Source organism: Seriola aureovittata, chromosome 5, assembly GCF_021018895.1.
Source record: "Seriola aureovittata isolate HTS-2021-v1 ecotype China chromosome 5, ASM2101889v1, whole genome shotgun sequence".
NCBI classification, from domain to species: domain Eukaryota; kingdom Metazoa; phylum Chordata; class Actinopteri; order Carangiformes; family Carangidae; genus Seriola; species Seriola aureovittata.
The window spans coordinates 13,587,379-13,604,248 of NC_079368.1; the positions used below are offsets into that span (position 1 = coordinate 13,587,379).

The 16,870-nt window shown below is 39.8% G+C and overlaps 2 protein-coding genes across 4 annotated transcripts in view; both read right to left on the minus strand.

Moving 5' to 3' along the window:
* The window catches only part of iqgap2 (IQ motif containing GTPase activating protein 2), a 35,241-nt gene extending 28,802 nt beyond the window's left edge, over nucleotides 1-6,439 (minus strand). For 2 of the 3 annotated variants that reach the window (XM_056376256.1, XM_056376254.1), the window contains exons 1-2: nucleotides 6,087-6,420; nucleotides 2,061-2,160 (exon numbers count right to left, since the gene is read on the minus strand). In XM_056376256.1, the coding sequence (XP_056232231.1) occupies nucleotides 2,061-2,160; nucleotides 6,087-6,132 (146 nt within the window). In that variant the 5' untranslated portion in view covers nucleotides 6,133-6,420. Of the gene's footprint in view, nucleotides 1-2,060; nucleotides 2,161-6,086 lie in introns of all 3 variants that reach the window. The other variant, XM_056376255.1, reaches the window with a different exon arrangement.
* An 883-nt stretch (nucleotides 6,440-7,322) lies between these two features.
* sv2ca (synaptic vesicle glycoprotein 2Ca) overlaps nucleotides 7,323-16,870 on the minus strand; it is a 29,961-nt gene continuing 20,413 nt past the window's right edge. The window contains exons 5-13 of the mRNA XM_056377322.1: nucleotides 14,050-14,183; nucleotides 13,498-13,587; nucleotides 12,945-13,055; nucleotides 12,711-12,799; nucleotides 12,107-12,271; nucleotides 11,757-11,890; nucleotides 11,329-11,535; nucleotides 10,935-11,094; nucleotides 7,323-10,749 (exon numbers count right to left, since the gene is read on the minus strand). Of these exons, the coding sequence (XP_056233297.1) occupies nucleotides 10,566-10,749; nucleotides 10,935-11,094; nucleotides 11,329-11,535; nucleotides 11,757-11,890; nucleotides 12,107-12,271; nucleotides 12,711-12,799; nucleotides 12,945-13,055; nucleotides 13,498-13,587; nucleotides 14,050-14,183 (1,274 nt within the window). The 3' untranslated portion in view covers nucleotides 7,323-10,565. The remainder of the gene's footprint in view (nucleotides 10,750-10,934; nucleotides 11,095-11,328; nucleotides 11,536-11,756; nucleotides 11,891-12,106; nucleotides 12,272-12,710; nucleotides 12,800-12,944; nucleotides 13,056-13,497; nucleotides 13,588-14,049; nucleotides 14,184-16,870) is intronic.

The window sequence follows — 16,870 nt, forward strand, 5'->3', positions numbered from 1 at the left end:
AGTCCGTCTTGTCACTGGCACATGCTGTCAGCGAGGACAATATCACTGGACCTGCTGGTCTGTGCCACACCACTTCAGTGTGTTGGGCAAGGTTCCAGTTTTTGACAGATGACTTAGTTCACAAGGGACCACAACGTAACTGGCCTGAGCTTTATATTGTTGATTGAGATCAAATTAAAAAAAAAAAAAAAAAAGATCAATTTGTTCCAACTGTTTGTCCCTTGTCACAGAGAACATTTAGACAAAACAGGTCACAGTAGGAAAAGCAGAGGTGTAAATAATAAAATGAATCATGGCTAAATTTCTGGTATTGTACAGTCCGGCTCACTCACAGATTGCAGATCAGCGTGGGGTGTCCTTAATCATGTCAGATTTTTGGAAAACTGTATACATGACATCTTCAAGTTAAACAAAGAATGATCAAAGAATCATCTTGCCATGTAGAATATCAGAAAATCCAACTTTCCCATATAACTTTATTAGTAATTTCAGTGGTGTTTTTCTAATTACTACACATTCCAGATAAAGATTTAAAAAGGCCTTCATGTGCTTATTTACCACTTATTACCTAAATAATTTCTTCAAAGATCATACCCCAGGTGTGCTCAAAGAGCTGCTTCCTCATGGTTGCCCTTGTTTTAGTGACTGCTGACTCCTGACCCCAGAGAGCGGCGCCTAATCCCAAACTCTCTGTGTCTGACGGCTTCCTTAGAGGTCTGTCTTAATCCTAATCTCATTTGACACCTTTCCCAGAATAGAGGCTCCATTGCACAATTAACAGGAGTGAGCGAAAACTCAGTAGCACTGGGAAGGAATAACAGAAAGCTAGGAAGTGAATGTGTGGGAAATGTGTGTGAAAGTAAAATAGTGGTCAGTCTGAGGTTAAGTGTTACTAAAGTATCTGTTCCCTATATTGTCTCTGTGTAGCTCACAATAAAAAAAAAAAAAAAAAGTGTCATCATCTAGGTGTTGCCCGATTATGATGAATGACTGAATCCTTGCTTAGTCTAGCCTACCTGCCCTTGTGGACCCTTATTATCCTGTGACATAAGCAGATAATGTAGGTTATTCAAACAGTTTTTACTGAGTCAAAGTGCAAGTTTAGTCGTCAAACTGTAATCTGTGAGGAAATGCTGATATATATGAAGCTGTGCACACTCAGAGTGGCACAAGCTGAAGATTGTTGAATTACCACTATGCTACAGCATGCTACAATGGATTTAAGGATAAATAATCCATTTTGGGAATATTCCCTTTCTGACATGGTGGAGTTGTCACAAAATCACTGTGTTAAAAGAGGCGTGATCACACTTCCTTTTGCTTCCTGTTTCAGATAGATGCCCTTGCGAAGAAGACAGGAAGTGGTTTAGTTTTAGTTTTTACTCAGGCACCTCACAAGAAAAAAAGAGTCTTCACCTGATTTAGGTTGTCTTCAAAACAACTTACTTTTGAAAAAAAAAAAAAAAAAAAAAAAAATTCCTGAGAAATCAGAGTGAGCTACCAGGAACAAAAGTATTAAACCTACTGAGAAAATTGTCAACAAACTGTGTAGAGTTTTAGTTGTTTTATTTGATTATATCAGCAATCACAGATGTTAAGGGTGTGGTGGAAAGAGAGCTAGTCGTTCCACTAAGTCAGCACCTCCCCTGTTTTCATCACGCATGTTCTCGTGCATGTTTACAGCTCCGTGTCATCTCATTACAGCTCCATGCTACTGCAAACATTATTTAATCATACACCGCTTTGTTCCTTTTATCTATCATATCCCCCTCAATTTCTTCCCATCACTTAATTTCTCAACCACTCCCTGCCGTTTTAAATATTTGCACAACAATGTTGATTAAACACAAACTTGTAATAAAAAACTGTTACAACGGCCGACTCAGGTACACACCCATTGTTATTCCTATGAGCTCTTAGATATGACAAAGCAAACGACCTAAAGGAAAGTGATTGGCTTGAGTCAGCATGTGCCATTAAGCTCCTCTTATCTTCAAGGTTTTTCCCTTCACTCCTCCCTCCCGCCCTCTGTCAGCTCCTCTTGTCGCCTCCCGCCTTACCGTTTGGCTTCCTCAAGGTGACACAGATACTCATAGGCGATATTCTGTCGTCTCCTCTCATCCATCTCCTCTGCTGACAACCTCTCATCATCCTGAATGGCTGAAAAAAACAACAACAAAAAAACATTTTATTAATAAATATTATATTATTACAATAAATTTAGGACTGGGTGATACATTTGAAACAAATACCATCAATTAAATATATTTTCACAATGTAAACAAAAATAACATAAAATGATTGAGCTAAAAACATGACCATGAAACATGACAGGAATGTTTGGAAATGACATGAAATGGTGCTGGTACTCTATAGCAGTTTTGTCTTATCAAAAAATGCACACAGCTACCAAAAACACGTAGAATAAGGGGATATTTACCACTAAGGGCAGTTTATTTTCATTTTTAGGAGCTTAATGATACCCCTGAAAACTGAAACTGTACTACACTGCATGCTCCACTGAGCCCCTTTATGACTGATGTGACTTCTGCTGAGAGTTGACCTTTACCTGCAGCTTAGTGAGATCTCCTCCCCCCCAACACTTCTTACCCCACCCTAATCCAATCAAATCTCTTTATTTCTGGCTGAGTGAAGAGACGGTCTCAGGCCCGGGAGCTCAGTTTAAGAACAGTGCTTTCTCCAACTGGACCAAGGACCCTGTCCTGAGTCTGACTATATACTAGCACCTCAAGTCTTTATATGGCATAGCTTGTTTTTTCTTGGGGTGTAGGATCTCAAGTAAACACACACCAATTTATCTTTTGTCCACGTGTGACATGAATATTACCGCCTCTAGTGATGCCAAGTTAAACTGGTTGAACCTGTTGATTGATCAGTTTAAACGGTATACTCCCAGTACCCAGGAGGAGGGGGAAAAAAATTACTCTAGCTTTTGAGAGTGCCGTCTACCATGGGCAGTTAAAACTACCCTCCATAAATGAAGCCAATTCAGCTGTTTAGTATATTAAAATTCATCAAAGTTGTAGATCTGTAATTCTGTACTGTCTACTTCAATCACTTAGTGCTGTAATGTCTGTTGTAGCATTTTATGTCTGCAAATTGTATATTGTATTTGGAACTGCAACACTGAATCCAAAACTATTTTCCCAGTGGGATGTTGAAGTATATTCTATTCATTCAAACCTCTATGGGGCTTTAAACCTCTCAAGCACTCTCCGGTACATTCTGCCTGTTCAACAGCCACCTGCATAGACATCCGTTCACTAGGTCTCAATAGAGACTTGACATAGATCCAGTTGGCAGTTAATTATTTAGCTAAAACTAATGCAGCCTAATGCAACAGTCCTTCAATAAATCCTCCTTCACGAAGGTTTTAATGTTCAGTTTTTATTGTAATTGTTTTAGAGTGGTGTTGGTTCAACTCTATTATCGTTTTGGAAGATGTGGTGCTGCTGAACTGCAATGCATTAGGTGTTTCTGTTACTTAGCCTACTCTCAAATGGGATGGACAGAGTAGTAGAAACACGTGTCCATATAACACAATACAGTTCAACAGCACCAAAAAACCGCAGCCTCCAAAATAACCTCAAAGTTCAATCAACACCACTTTCATGAAGGGACGACTCATTACAGGTGTGTTGTATTAGACTGCATTCGTTTTAGTTGGGTGTTCCTAATAAACTGCCAAACGACTGTATAATACATGTGAAGAGAGACACGGACCAAACATTTGCATATACACTCACTGAACATTTTATTAGGAACACCTGTGCTCCTGCTTATTCATGCAATTATTCAAACAGCCAATCACGTGGCAGCAGTGAAATGTATAAAATCATGCAGATACAGGTCAAAAGCTTAAGTTGTTGTTCACATCAAATGATCATCATCAGAATCTGGAAACAGGTGACCTCAGTGGCTTTGACTGTGGCATGATTGCTAGTGCCAGATGGGCTGGTTTAGGTATTTCTGAAACTCCTGATCTCCTAGGATTTGCACACAACAAACATCCACTGATCGGCACATGTTGTTGATGGCAGAGGTTAGAGGAGAACGGCCTGTTAACTCAGATAACTACTCTTTACAACTTTGGAGAGCAGAAAAGCAACTCAGAGTGCACAACACGTCCAACCTTGAGGTGGAAGGGGTACAACAGCAGAATACCATGTCAGGTTCCTCTCCTGTCAGCCAAGAACAGACACCTGAGGTAACAGTGTACACAGGTTCATCGAGACTACAATAGCCTGGTCTGATGAATCTGGATTTCTGCTGAGGCACACAGTTGGTAGGGTCAGAATTCGGAGTCAACAACATGAATACATGGACCCAACCTGCCTTGTGTCAACAGTCCAGGCTGGTGATGGTGGTGTAATGGTCTGGGGAAAGTTTCCTGGACATGCTTTGGGCCCATTAATAGAAATCAATCATGGTTTGAATGCTGACCATGTGCATCCCTTTATGGCAACAATTTACCATCTTCTAACGGATACTTCCAGTATTGATGCAACATGTCACAAGGCAAAAGTCGTCTCAAACTGGTTTCATAAAAACGACAATGAGTTCAGTGTACTTCACTGGCCTCCCCGGTCACCAGATCTGAATCCAGTAGAACACCTTTGGGATGTGGTAGAACGGGAGTTTCGCAGCGAAACTGTGCAACTGACAAATCTGCAGAAACTATGTGATGCCACTATGTCAACATGGAGCAGAATCTCAAAGGAATGTTTCCAACATCTTGTGGAATCCATGCCACAAAGAAGGGAGACTGTTTTGAGTGCAAAGGGAGGCCCTAGCCAGTGTTTGCATGGTGTTCCTAAAAAAGTGCTCAGTACACACACACACACACAAAATGAATAAAAAAATACCATAACCCCTCCTGAGCACAGTATCCAGCCTTCCAACCATAGATCGGTGGCCCAGCTGTGCAGCTGACATGGATGCGAATCTGTATGAACACTTATCTCAGAGACAGAGCAACCCCAGTGAGGCCATTGCACACTACCTCTGCTGACTCACTCACACACTTCCTGGAAGAGTCTGTCTGCAGTCTTGCACTGAGCGTTATATTTAACCCTCAGGATGGGCTTTTGTTGACTTTGTGTGTAGTAGGACCACTGGACCTGAGGTACAGGCTCTATGATTGTGACTCATGCTTTTGTTTAGCTGCAGGGTTAATGCAGGGGGGGGGGGGGGGGGGGTCAATAGGAAACAATAAATCAAGACTGACTTTCAGGGTAAAACTGATAAAAGGGGAGCAAATTAAGGACATGATTGCTAAGACTACCCTGTCTCTCCTCATTGAATTTTATTGACCAAAAAGAGGGCCAAATCAAAGGGACAGACTGCACTGATGACATAATTGATTGGCATTATCTCTTAAAGCTGTACATTGTCCACATGTTAGTAAGTAACAACAGCAAACAGTTACTTAGTGAAGCATTTTGCAGACGTAAGATGTTTTTTTTTTATTTTATATATCAGTTAACTCGCTTACATTCCTGGCATACTCATGTAGTCAGTTATAGATTTCTCAACAGCAGCAAAATCCAAGGTTAATGGTTAACCTATGAGAAAATGCCAAATGTGTAGACAGGCTGATATGCCGCCTACCACCATTGAATAAATAGATTAAAAAAACCATGTGGTACGTGCGGGGGCACATTGAAGGAAAAGTACAGTTCAAGACTTTCAGGAGTTAAAATTGAGGACAGTTTGCAGCCCCGGACCCAGAACTTACCAGTGTTATACCTTGGATTTAACAACCAGGATGCAAGTGATTCAGCTAAAAATCTTTTCTATTAACAGTTTGTTCACCCTCGTTCACATCTAATCACATACTATTTCTATTTCCCCTTATTTCCAAGGATTGCCACACCTACTAAAGGTATCCTGCTGCTCAGTGAAGCCAGGTGCAGCTGAACCACCTGTTGCCCATCAAACGTCCCTCCCTATGGTGGCACCTTACGTTAGCTTGTTTTCATCCTCTGCCCATTATAACCAAGCAAAGACAGGCGTTAACGCAATGTTATCTTAAAAAACCAACCGTCAAAAAAAGTGGTACTTACTTCCATAGCGTGGCTTCTGTAAAGTTGAGGTTTCTTCATGGTACATCCTGCCTCGTTTCCTCCTCCACCTGTGAACTCGTCTGAACTGGAAATAACTTCAGCCTTCGAGCTAACGTTACAGCCACCAATATGCCGCGCCTCTCAGGAGATACTGTTATGAATGAAATAACTGGTGTAAATAACTGGGGAATTTAAAAATAAAACAACCGAAAATGGCAGACAAGAATCTTCAGAAGTTACATGAAAGCGCCAAATGTCACTTGCGGCAGACAACCCCCATGCTGTGATCTTCTCAGGCTTGACTCCTGAACAGTGCTCCCTGGTCGTATTATCTTGCCCCCGCTACTCTCTGAAATGAAATGATTGACGGGACAGGAGATGGAGATTTAGCACCTTGCACCACCTGCTGGTCAAAAGGTGGCACATGCTGCATTCACTGCCACTGGGGGAAAAGGGTAAATACCATCACCCTACTACAGTACTGGACACGTCACTAAGCTGTAGCTGTGCTTTAACTTCATACTCCTGTTTTACTTTTACTCCTGTTTTTTATTTTACGCTTTTAAAATCTTATGTGTATTTTCTTATTCTGCTTTGTGTTTGCTTTTATATGTTAATTATTTTTTGTGTTATGTAAAAAAAAACTTTGAATTGCCTTGTTTCTGAAAGGTGCCACACAGATCAACCTGGTTTATAGCGCCCAGTGTGACCCCTGTAATAAAATAGTCAGGTATAGATGGGCCATTGGTTTAAACTGTGAATAATTCCACATCTTCTTATGATAAATGTCCATCTAAAATATGTTTTTAGATATATGTCATTTACTCATCTTGAAATCAAGCAGGTTTGAAATAATTCAAGTTATTATGCATAGAAATCTTCTTAATATCAAAGTAAACTTTAAGGTCTTTTTTTTTTAACATCTGTCTGTATCAATGAACCCATGCTGTCACAGTAAATTTTATCAGTTACTGTAATAATTTCAATATCTGAGTTCAGCCACTAGGTAGCAGCATTACTTTGACATTGTGATAGAAGGAATCATGAGGGAAAAGTTTGCACTTCATGCCTGTGCGTAATTTCTCCCCAAAAATGTGCATTTGTTATGAATAAAAATGCAAAATTAAGACAGGCAAATCTCTATAGGTAAGTGCAGTAATGTAATATATAATGGAGATTAATTTTCTTCTGAGGTTTGACATATGGGTTGTGAAATAAAAGCACAACATCAGCTGCTAGAGAACATTACTTTTATTGTATATATGTTCAAAAGCAGCACAGTCTGCAATCCCTGCCTTTGCAGTTTCAAACATTACTGATAGAGCTTCATTTGGCAACTATTTCTTCACATATTTTCACACTTATGGACGTCTGAACATACAGCCCAGTCATCTTACGACTGACAGGCCCTTTACAATAATATACACAACTTTATTCTCCACATACATTTGTTTACCTCCATAAAATGGATGAACAGAACTTACAAGAGCGATACATTCACATTTTTCCTCAACAAAAATCTTAATATTGCCATTGTTTTCTGCCAGAAGAGTTTACAGTTGGAACGCAAAGTTGACCACAAAAGAACAGAAGTTTTCTTACATACATGCAAGTTGGTGCCCGCGCGCACGCACGCGCGCACACACACACACACACACACACACACAACACACACACACACACACACACACACACACACACACACACACACACACAGAGAGAGAGAGTGAGTAGCAGGTGAACAGGGAGTTAGAGCCAAGGACACACAGAGATGTACAACAGAGATACAGTAGATGGACTTATCGCTTAGACAGAGCAGGAGACACATGAGTCGATCAGGGAGTTTATACACATTTAACCCAGAACTCCACCATAATCAGCTTTGATATGTACATAATATTTACACTCATGCATCCATACGCAGGCCCACACACACATACAGTTTCTCTCTCTTATACACACACATACACACACACACATAAATATGGTACTTATAACCAATACCCCAAATACCTCAGACATAACAAGTAATATAGGCCTAATTTCCCCACAGTATAACACAACAGGTAGATCTGCCTCTAATTAAGGTTTTAACCAGAACCAGAACCATACAGATCACTCCTTATTGTTGCTACTGACAGCAGTCAGTGGCACTGGGCAAAAGTCATTGCTTTTGATATCAGTGCATTTACTTAGAATCTGTATGTCATACTTTTATTTCAAAAATATTTAAATCACATGGTCAAAAAATATCTGCTGTGCAATAGCAGCACACCTCGTTATGTATTTCCAACTGATTTGTCAAAATATGAGAAAAAGGTTTATGGAAATGGATGCACATATACAGTACCACTTTGGAAGCCTGTTTTTCTTTTCTTTTCTTTTTTTCTTGTTTTTTTGAGTAGCCTTGAAAGAGCCAACTGCAGTGCGAGGGCAAACTACCTCTATGCTGCAATCACAGATACGACAAATGCAGAGAAAAGCAGGAGAACACAAGCTGTGATAGCCACAGAAAATACAATCCACAAACACAAATTAAACAAGACTGTAAGCAACTGACTTTTTGTGTTTTCATATATACATATATTGACATTTTTCATACACATACATAATACACATATATATATATGAAAAATGTCAAATTTCATACATATATATGAAATTGTCAATATAAATTAAAATTTTTAGAGGTTTTTTTAACACTTTGAAATTAGCGACATGATCTTATATTATCTTTATTATTTTTATCTTATTATCATTATCTTTAGCAGTATGCATTGAGGTTTCAATGTTGAAAGACAGTTTACATAATAATTAGTACAAGGTAGGTATGTTTTCAAGTGTGAGATTATGGCAAAAGTAGATTTTTCACAAAATCACTACAAATGACAGAGCTCAAATTTATCATCTGGTTTTGTATTTGCACAACTTCAACAGTTATGCAAACACAATTTGAAATGAATTTTTCCAAGATGATTTAAGATACAAAGTCAAAAAAGCCAAAAGGTTTCCTTAGGAGACATTTTCGTCATGGGTGGCACAATTTTGCCCTGATTGTATACTTACTTACATTTTTACTTTTATAGTCATGCATGGTAACTTACACCGCTTGATCATGTTTTGGCTCATTGTTACCTTTTGTAACAACTGTTTTCAGGAGAGGCTTATCCCACAGGAATAAAAGTTCTATTAAAATAGGGATGTCTAACAGAAGAGATGAGGTTTAGACCAAAAATGAATTCACACCCTACTAAAATATTGTTTTGGCCACATATTTCACATATATTTACAAAAACACCATAATTATTTTATCTATGCACTTTCTATTCAGTTTCTGTCTGTTCCTTATAACCTTGGGACACTACATGACTATGGGCAGACTGCTCCAGTTAAGGAGAGGCACATTTAAAAAAGGCCATTCAGTATATTTAAAAGGAAGCGGCATGACACGAGAATCAGAAGGACAGCTCATCAGAGAGCCTTTGTACAATAATACACAGGTGGAAGGGGAGCTGGACTAACAACATTTGGATAAAGTGAATAATTCATCATTCCAACTTCCACAATAACACAGCATAAAATAAAATGAACATCCTCGGATTCAACATACAATACAATTATTGGTACAAGAAAATACAGTTTTTCAATATGGCCTTTTTGATTCTTGGCTGGGTAGGTAATGCAAAGGGCTTGGTGTCGTACTATGATCAACTCTGAAAAGGTTGCAGATGTCTGAGCAAATTTCATGTTGAGCAAAATACAGTATTGTGTGTACAGAATGATGTAATTGCTGAGTGGAAAAAAAGTGTAGGTATATGTGAGTGTCAGTCTATTTTAAGACACATATTTGCACATAAAGTATATCTGGGTTGACTTTCAGCACACAGTCTACAACATGCCCTGTGTATGTGGGTCCTGTGGGCAAGCCAGCTGTCATACAGCTGTGTCGTGTGTCCGCTCTGTCTGATCATCTATTCCCAATGTTGTCAAACAGCAGGTAGACTGTGCTCATTACAGCTTGTTTTTCACTTTTCTCCCCATCTGGCTTGTCTTAATAAGATTGTATCAATATTAAAAGCCTCGAGCTTTAACCATGCAGTGACACCGCGAAAGGTTATAGCTGCAGCTGGAAGGTGCAACCCGTCACTGAACAAAACTCCACCAAAGTCTCAGTGCCAAAACTCTGTGCAAACTCCCAGCTCTGTCATGGGAACTCTCTAGACAGCACACTCACAAAATGATTGAGCTTATTATCGACTTACACAGAAAGTAAAAAGTTTGACTTGTATGATATAAAGTCAAACACACTATGAAAAGGTGGGTTGCTACCCGGATTTACTTAAGGTACATTTGTGAAATGGGATAACAAGTGTTAAAACATTAAAAAACCAAGCAATTTGCATTCCTTACCCAACAATCCCTGGGCATCCTCTCGGATTCACCCAGGTTTTATCCCAGCCAATGAACGCCACGCTGGTGTTACATGAGGACATTTGACTTAGTGTCAGGCAACCGGAGTACAACCAGGCCTCCACCAACAAGCACAGACGAGGCCATGAGGATGGGGATGGCCTTGGTGAGGCTGACGAGAGAACCAAAAATCAGGTTCCCCAGGACTGCAGCCAGCTTACACAGAGCGTTGCAGAACCCAAAGCCTGTTCCTCTGTGGGGAGAGAGAGAATCAGGGACAGAAGGGGGATAAAAAGAGAGGCAAATGAGGAAAGGTTGAATCACCAGCATGTTCTTGATTTATATGTCCATTGTATCTACATGCACACATAAATACCTGAATAAAAGGGTCTAAACAATGATATAAACAAATAATAACTCATCTGTATTATTGCTCACCTCCTGACAGTAGGGAATGACTCAGTAGTGACCACATCCAGGGAGTTCCAGGCAGAGATGCTCAGGCCGTTGTAAAGGCACAACATGAAAATCATCATGGACTCAGTGGTGCCAAACCACAGGAAGAAACAGCTGATGCCTGAGAGCACCATTGAGCCACCTGATGGACAACCAAACACGAAGAGAGTGAAGGAGCAAGAGTTAGTGCAAGTGACATTCATTTGACTGATGTTCGACTAAATTATAGAGGCTTATAGAAATTGCCTCTCATACTCAATGATGGATGCCACATCCAGAGCATGAATCATTTCAGCATCCAACAGTCAATGTGAAAACCAATTACTCAAGTGCATGCACAAACATCAACCCCGCCCTTATTCCCCCTTGTTCTTACTTAACATGGACAGACGCCCAATTTTGTCCATGAGAAGGGCGGACACAATGTTGCCGGGCAGAACAGCCAAGGTCCCAAGGAAGTTGATGAAGTAGACCCAGTAAGCGCTGTAGTCGTCATCAAATGTCATCTGGCATCCTGTTTTGTTGTGGGTGAATGTGCTGTTGACCACCTCTGTGCCATCTATCAATTTGGAATCATCGATGTCTGCCCAAAAAAAAAAAAATCACAATTTGGCAACAATAAAAAAAGAGGTGATCACCTGTCAGAACTATGCTGTCTGTGACTTTGAGCAGACTATATTTCTTCTTCACCATGACACAATTTCACCTGATGAATCTGATAATCAGAAATGACTAAATATACCACTCAACTGTCTATTTATGTCCAAATAAAAGTTTAAGGAATCTTTAATCCTGGCGTCTCACCTGTGTTGTAGAAAATTGCATCAATGAAAGTACAGTTACGGAAGGAGGATCCCACTGATGTCACATCATCGAATTGGCAGTTACGAAAGGTAGAGTCAATGAAGGTGACGGACTTCAGCTTCATATTAATGAATCTGAAGAAACAGTTACATTTCAGCTTTTAATATTCTATCACTTGTTACAGTGCAGAATTTCATTTAACTGCAGCGCATTTCAGATCCTAAATCTCCCTGTTTGTATTATACAAATATGTTCACGTTTAATTGTAAGTACTCTATTTATAAGGTTATAAACTACACAATTATCCATAGGATTTTCCCTCCCCTAATCCTGTTGGTAACTTGACCTACCGGTCATTAATGAAGAGGCCGTTTCTGTGTATCTGGTTCTCCAGGGTGAAGTTGAAGGTGAAGTCTTCAATGCGTTCATTGTTGTGTATCATCACTTTGGAGGCATACTCATCAGCCTGAAGGTGTTTGATGACATCAGGGAACCAGACAGACAGGCCATAATACCTGAAACCACAATGATAGAGTGATAATATAATCAGCTGATTAATCCAACAGCCAAAAAAAATAGTCATAGGCACATACTTAAAGGTGTAGACAGACACAGGTGGAGAACCAGACAGACATGGTAGAACACCAGGGGAAACCTGTGGTTGCTGTTTGATTTTACAGTGTTTTCAGGCTGTTTCTTTTTCTTTCCTTTTTTTTTTTTTATCTCTGTCTGCTTTCCGCCTGTCTCTGCTCCCACTGAGACACCAATGGACCAGTATTGATCCACAGACTGTGATTGATTTTGAGACCATGCAACTTCTGCACAGCAGAGAGATCAAGATGACAAAAGTGCAATATGGTCACAAGCCCGAACTGCAGACTGCTATTATCTGACCAAAGAAATTAAAACTGTCAGATTTTTCTGTGACATTTGTGACATCAGAAAGAAGCTCACCCGAATGAGAGCGTGAACCACACTATAGCCAGGCGCGTCATGTTTTCTCGCATAGGGTAGTTGAAGCACTTCACAAGATTCATATAGATCTAAAGAGAGACAAGAGACTTATTACACTTCATGTTTTCGCAAGACAAATCTGGGGCTGTGGAAAGATATGAGTTCCAAAAGATAAAAAGTGGCTGACAAAAAAAGCCTTCAAGTGAAATTCAATCAAAAAAAATAAATAATTACCCCTTGTGTTTCAGCCTTTATCCTAAAGAAAACCTTGGAAACTGGGTTGCCAGATTCTGATTCCATTTCAACCAGTTCATCCAGCTGTTTAGGGATCTTGATCCTGTTTACCTGCAAAATGAATTATGGGAAATTGTATAACAAAAATATTAACAGTATATTGCAATCAGTATAATCTATATTCAGACGATGTTCATTTCTTGACATAGCAGTGATAATGCAGCGTCATGATTTTTCACTTATTTCTGTGAAAGCACAACTATACATGATAACTAATGAAAATCAAATCAGAATCAAAAGGGTGAACATAAACAGCGTGTGCTACAGTACATGATCAATTCAAGAAACGTGTTGACTAAGAGGCTTTCCCAAAGTGCAGCTCACGCAGCACATAAGCCTGAATGACACAAAACAGCTTTCAGAACCTTCATAATTCAGATGTGATCCTGCACAGTGAAAGCGTTAAAACCTGTCCCAGCGGTGGCAGAATATAAGCCTCTTTGCTTCCTTAAGCGTCAAGGAAACCCAGCCAAAGACAGAAACAAACACTCACAGTGAAGACTTTCTCCGGTTGCCCACGCGCTCTCATGTTGGTGTCGTGGATCTGTTTGAGGATCATCCAGGCTTCATCATGCTTCCCCACCTGACAGCAGGGAAAGTGAGGTGAGAGAGAGAGAGATAAATTCATGGGATCAGCAACAGTCTCATTTACTCAGGGACATCAACAGTCTCACAGCCACAATCGTGTACACTGTACTTAAATACGCGCCTTTGATTTCTCCAAGATGGACCAAAATGATGAGAGTCACGACAACAGTGACTCACTTCACTTCAAAGGGTAATTATCCTGCAGCAACAAACCTACTGTCACGGATCTCTCAGCTTCTATTTTGCAGATGCACATAAGGCCTGTTTTGGGATGAGTCACATAGTTTCTGGTCTGATCTGTTAGGAAATGTCCAAATGCTCTCAATTTGCCTGATGCGTCTTTCTAGATATGGTCAGTGTAAAATGAATAAGCACGGACAGTCGGCGACAATGACACAGCACCATGATGCAGCATTCTCGAAGATACAGCTGTATCTTCAAAACAAAATCTGTTTACCTCGAGGTAGAATCTGGGGCTTTCGGGCATGAAGGTAAGTGCCACCACAGCACACACACAGGGCAGTGCACAGACGACCACAAACACCCTCCAACTGTGAAACTGGTACGCCGAGCCCATACTGAAGCTCCAACCTGCAAACGGTGGCACACAACAGCAGTGACAATCACGTCAGATGAAGACGGATGACTCGGCAGAACAGGAAATGAATGCTTTCAAATGTCCAGTGAGGTCAATAAACCAAACCTGGTATGGTTAAAATTGTTCATTTGAGACCAATAATCCACAAATGTAAGCTGATGGACAGGAATGCCATCATGATTAACGGCTCACCATATCACACTACATCGACATAAAGAGTAGACAAAATAATGTAAACACTAAAAGCAGCAATATTGTATTTTGTTTTGGTTCTTTTGGACACTTGGGGGCAGTGGAACCAGCTGTAAATACAACTCTTATCGCTGGATAACGTTTTTGTGGTGAACTAATTTATACACCCAGCAGATACAGAGAAACAATAGCATTAATTTTGTAGTGCTATTTCTGGCCAACTGACAATGTTGAGTCCAATATTTACTCTACTACTTTTTTAGAGTTGTTTTTGTCCCCACCACCTGCTGAGGGAAGTATCTGCATCTTAACCTGCTTAATGCTCCACTATGTTCACCAGCTAGATGCTAACGTTGATGCTGCGGTGAGAGTGAACCAAAACAGTAGAGCTAACGGCCATAAAAGCAGAATGATGAGATATAACATGCTATAAAGCTGAGTAGAGCTGAGTAGGAGCTGCAGAGTCTGGTGGTAATAATGATGATAATTCTCTGTGGGTTTGTCACTACAAGTGACTCATCCCACATATAAGTGGTTATGTGGTCCACTGTTATTTTTTATAGCTGCTACCCATAAAGTTCTCTGATGGCAGCCACTATTTCTAGCAAAGCAATACAATCAACTACAAGAGGCTGAAAGCTGTGATATACTATATATACAAGCAACATGTTTCACATTGCACATAATCAAACTACATCATTTGATTATGTCAAAAAATATGGATTTGTGCTTTTGTTGCTTTAACGAAAATAGACCACCAGTGCAAACATTGCAGCAACAGTTGACAACATTATGGTGCATACTAAAATACTGGATATAGTATAATATACTGTATGTCTGCCATATTAATTTTGAATGGTTTATTTATTTATTTTTTTGTAGCTTATCTGTGTTTGGCACATTGTCATGAGTTGTCGGGATTTAAAAGATGTTTTGGCATCTTCAGAGCTCTAGTTGTTGTCTCATGTTAATCTGAAAGCTCACAAATCAAAGTGCTGTGATTTTTACACACAAATGCTGCTAATTGACATTTAACATACTATGGCACTTCTTTTTTACCTAGAAGTGCTTGTATAATTCACTGATGAATTATGCACTCAGCAAGTGGCTGTTTAGCCAATCTTCAACTCACAGGGGCATAATAAAGTAAATATGATCACTTAATAAGTCTTGAAACGATGCTTTGAAGAAGCAGTGCCTAAATAATATTCGACTAGTGTATAATGTGGCAGTGTACATCCTTATCAGAGGAGGGACTGGGCCACTTGATCTGAGAGGCTGATTCTAAATGTTATGCGTGAATCTCATACTGCGAACACAAAGGGGCTGCAAATAAAAGATGGCATTTAAACACCAGCGCTGCACGGCCCGAGCAGAGTGAAGTGTAAGCTCGGAGATGAATGGCTCTGCAGGGGGAGCTGAGAGAAGTGCACAGGGACGGGTTAATTGAATGTGTAGGAAAGGAATTGAGTGTTTTCTGCTAAGTTAAATCTTGTTGCACCTGATCTCAGCCCACAGGCACTCTCCCAGACTCATTAATCATTGTAACACACACACACACGCATGCACAGACATACACTCGCACAAAAGGGGGAGATGCACACATGCTCACACATACACACACACACACACAAAAAAGAGAAAAAAAAGCAAAGAAATTAATAACAGGAATTACCATATGCAGATGACACCGACACCACTAACATAATGCCATAATGCCATATTACCACCTGGACAAATATACAAGTAAATACACAAACATACATACAAAACTATGCATCATACATTTTCCTTTTCCTTTTGAAAAATGACATTTATTCTCAAAGCATTTTCTAAACCGTTCAATTGGAGAAAAGAGAACAGATTTTTTTTTTTTTTTTTTTTTTTTTTTTTTTTTTGCAAGAAAACATCCTAGAGTTAGAAATAATCAAAGGCTTGAAATTGGTGCCAAGTTGCAGAAACACACAAACAACCTTATTCATGGTTCTTTCTTTCTCTGTCATACAAGGTACAATCTTCAAAACAAAATTGTCACTAAAGTGACGGAAGATGTTCAACTGCAGACCTTAAAAAGCGCAAGGCTGACTCTAAGATTACATTCAGAGTAATGCTGTAATTTAAATTTAAATATGTGGAGGTATGTTTTGTCTCTCCAAGTATTTGATGCAATGCCTTTTTATGTACAAAAGTTTATTGCATATTGTGTGTGTAAAAGTTAGAGAAAGGTATGGCTGTGATGTAACTGAAGTGGAACTAAAGTACATACGCAGTAATGCCAGGACCAGCCAGGATGAAATCACAAATGTACAACGTACTCTACATGTAGGTCTGCATTTGTGCTCTCATTGACTTTATTTTTTTTGAATTTTTGGGAGGAAGCACAGAAAGGGGTTGCCGTGTCAGTCGTGACCTCCCACGTCTCTCGACAGATCGTGCCTCATGGAGATGCTGCTCCAAAGGGAATAGCACCATTATTCATCAACAGGCG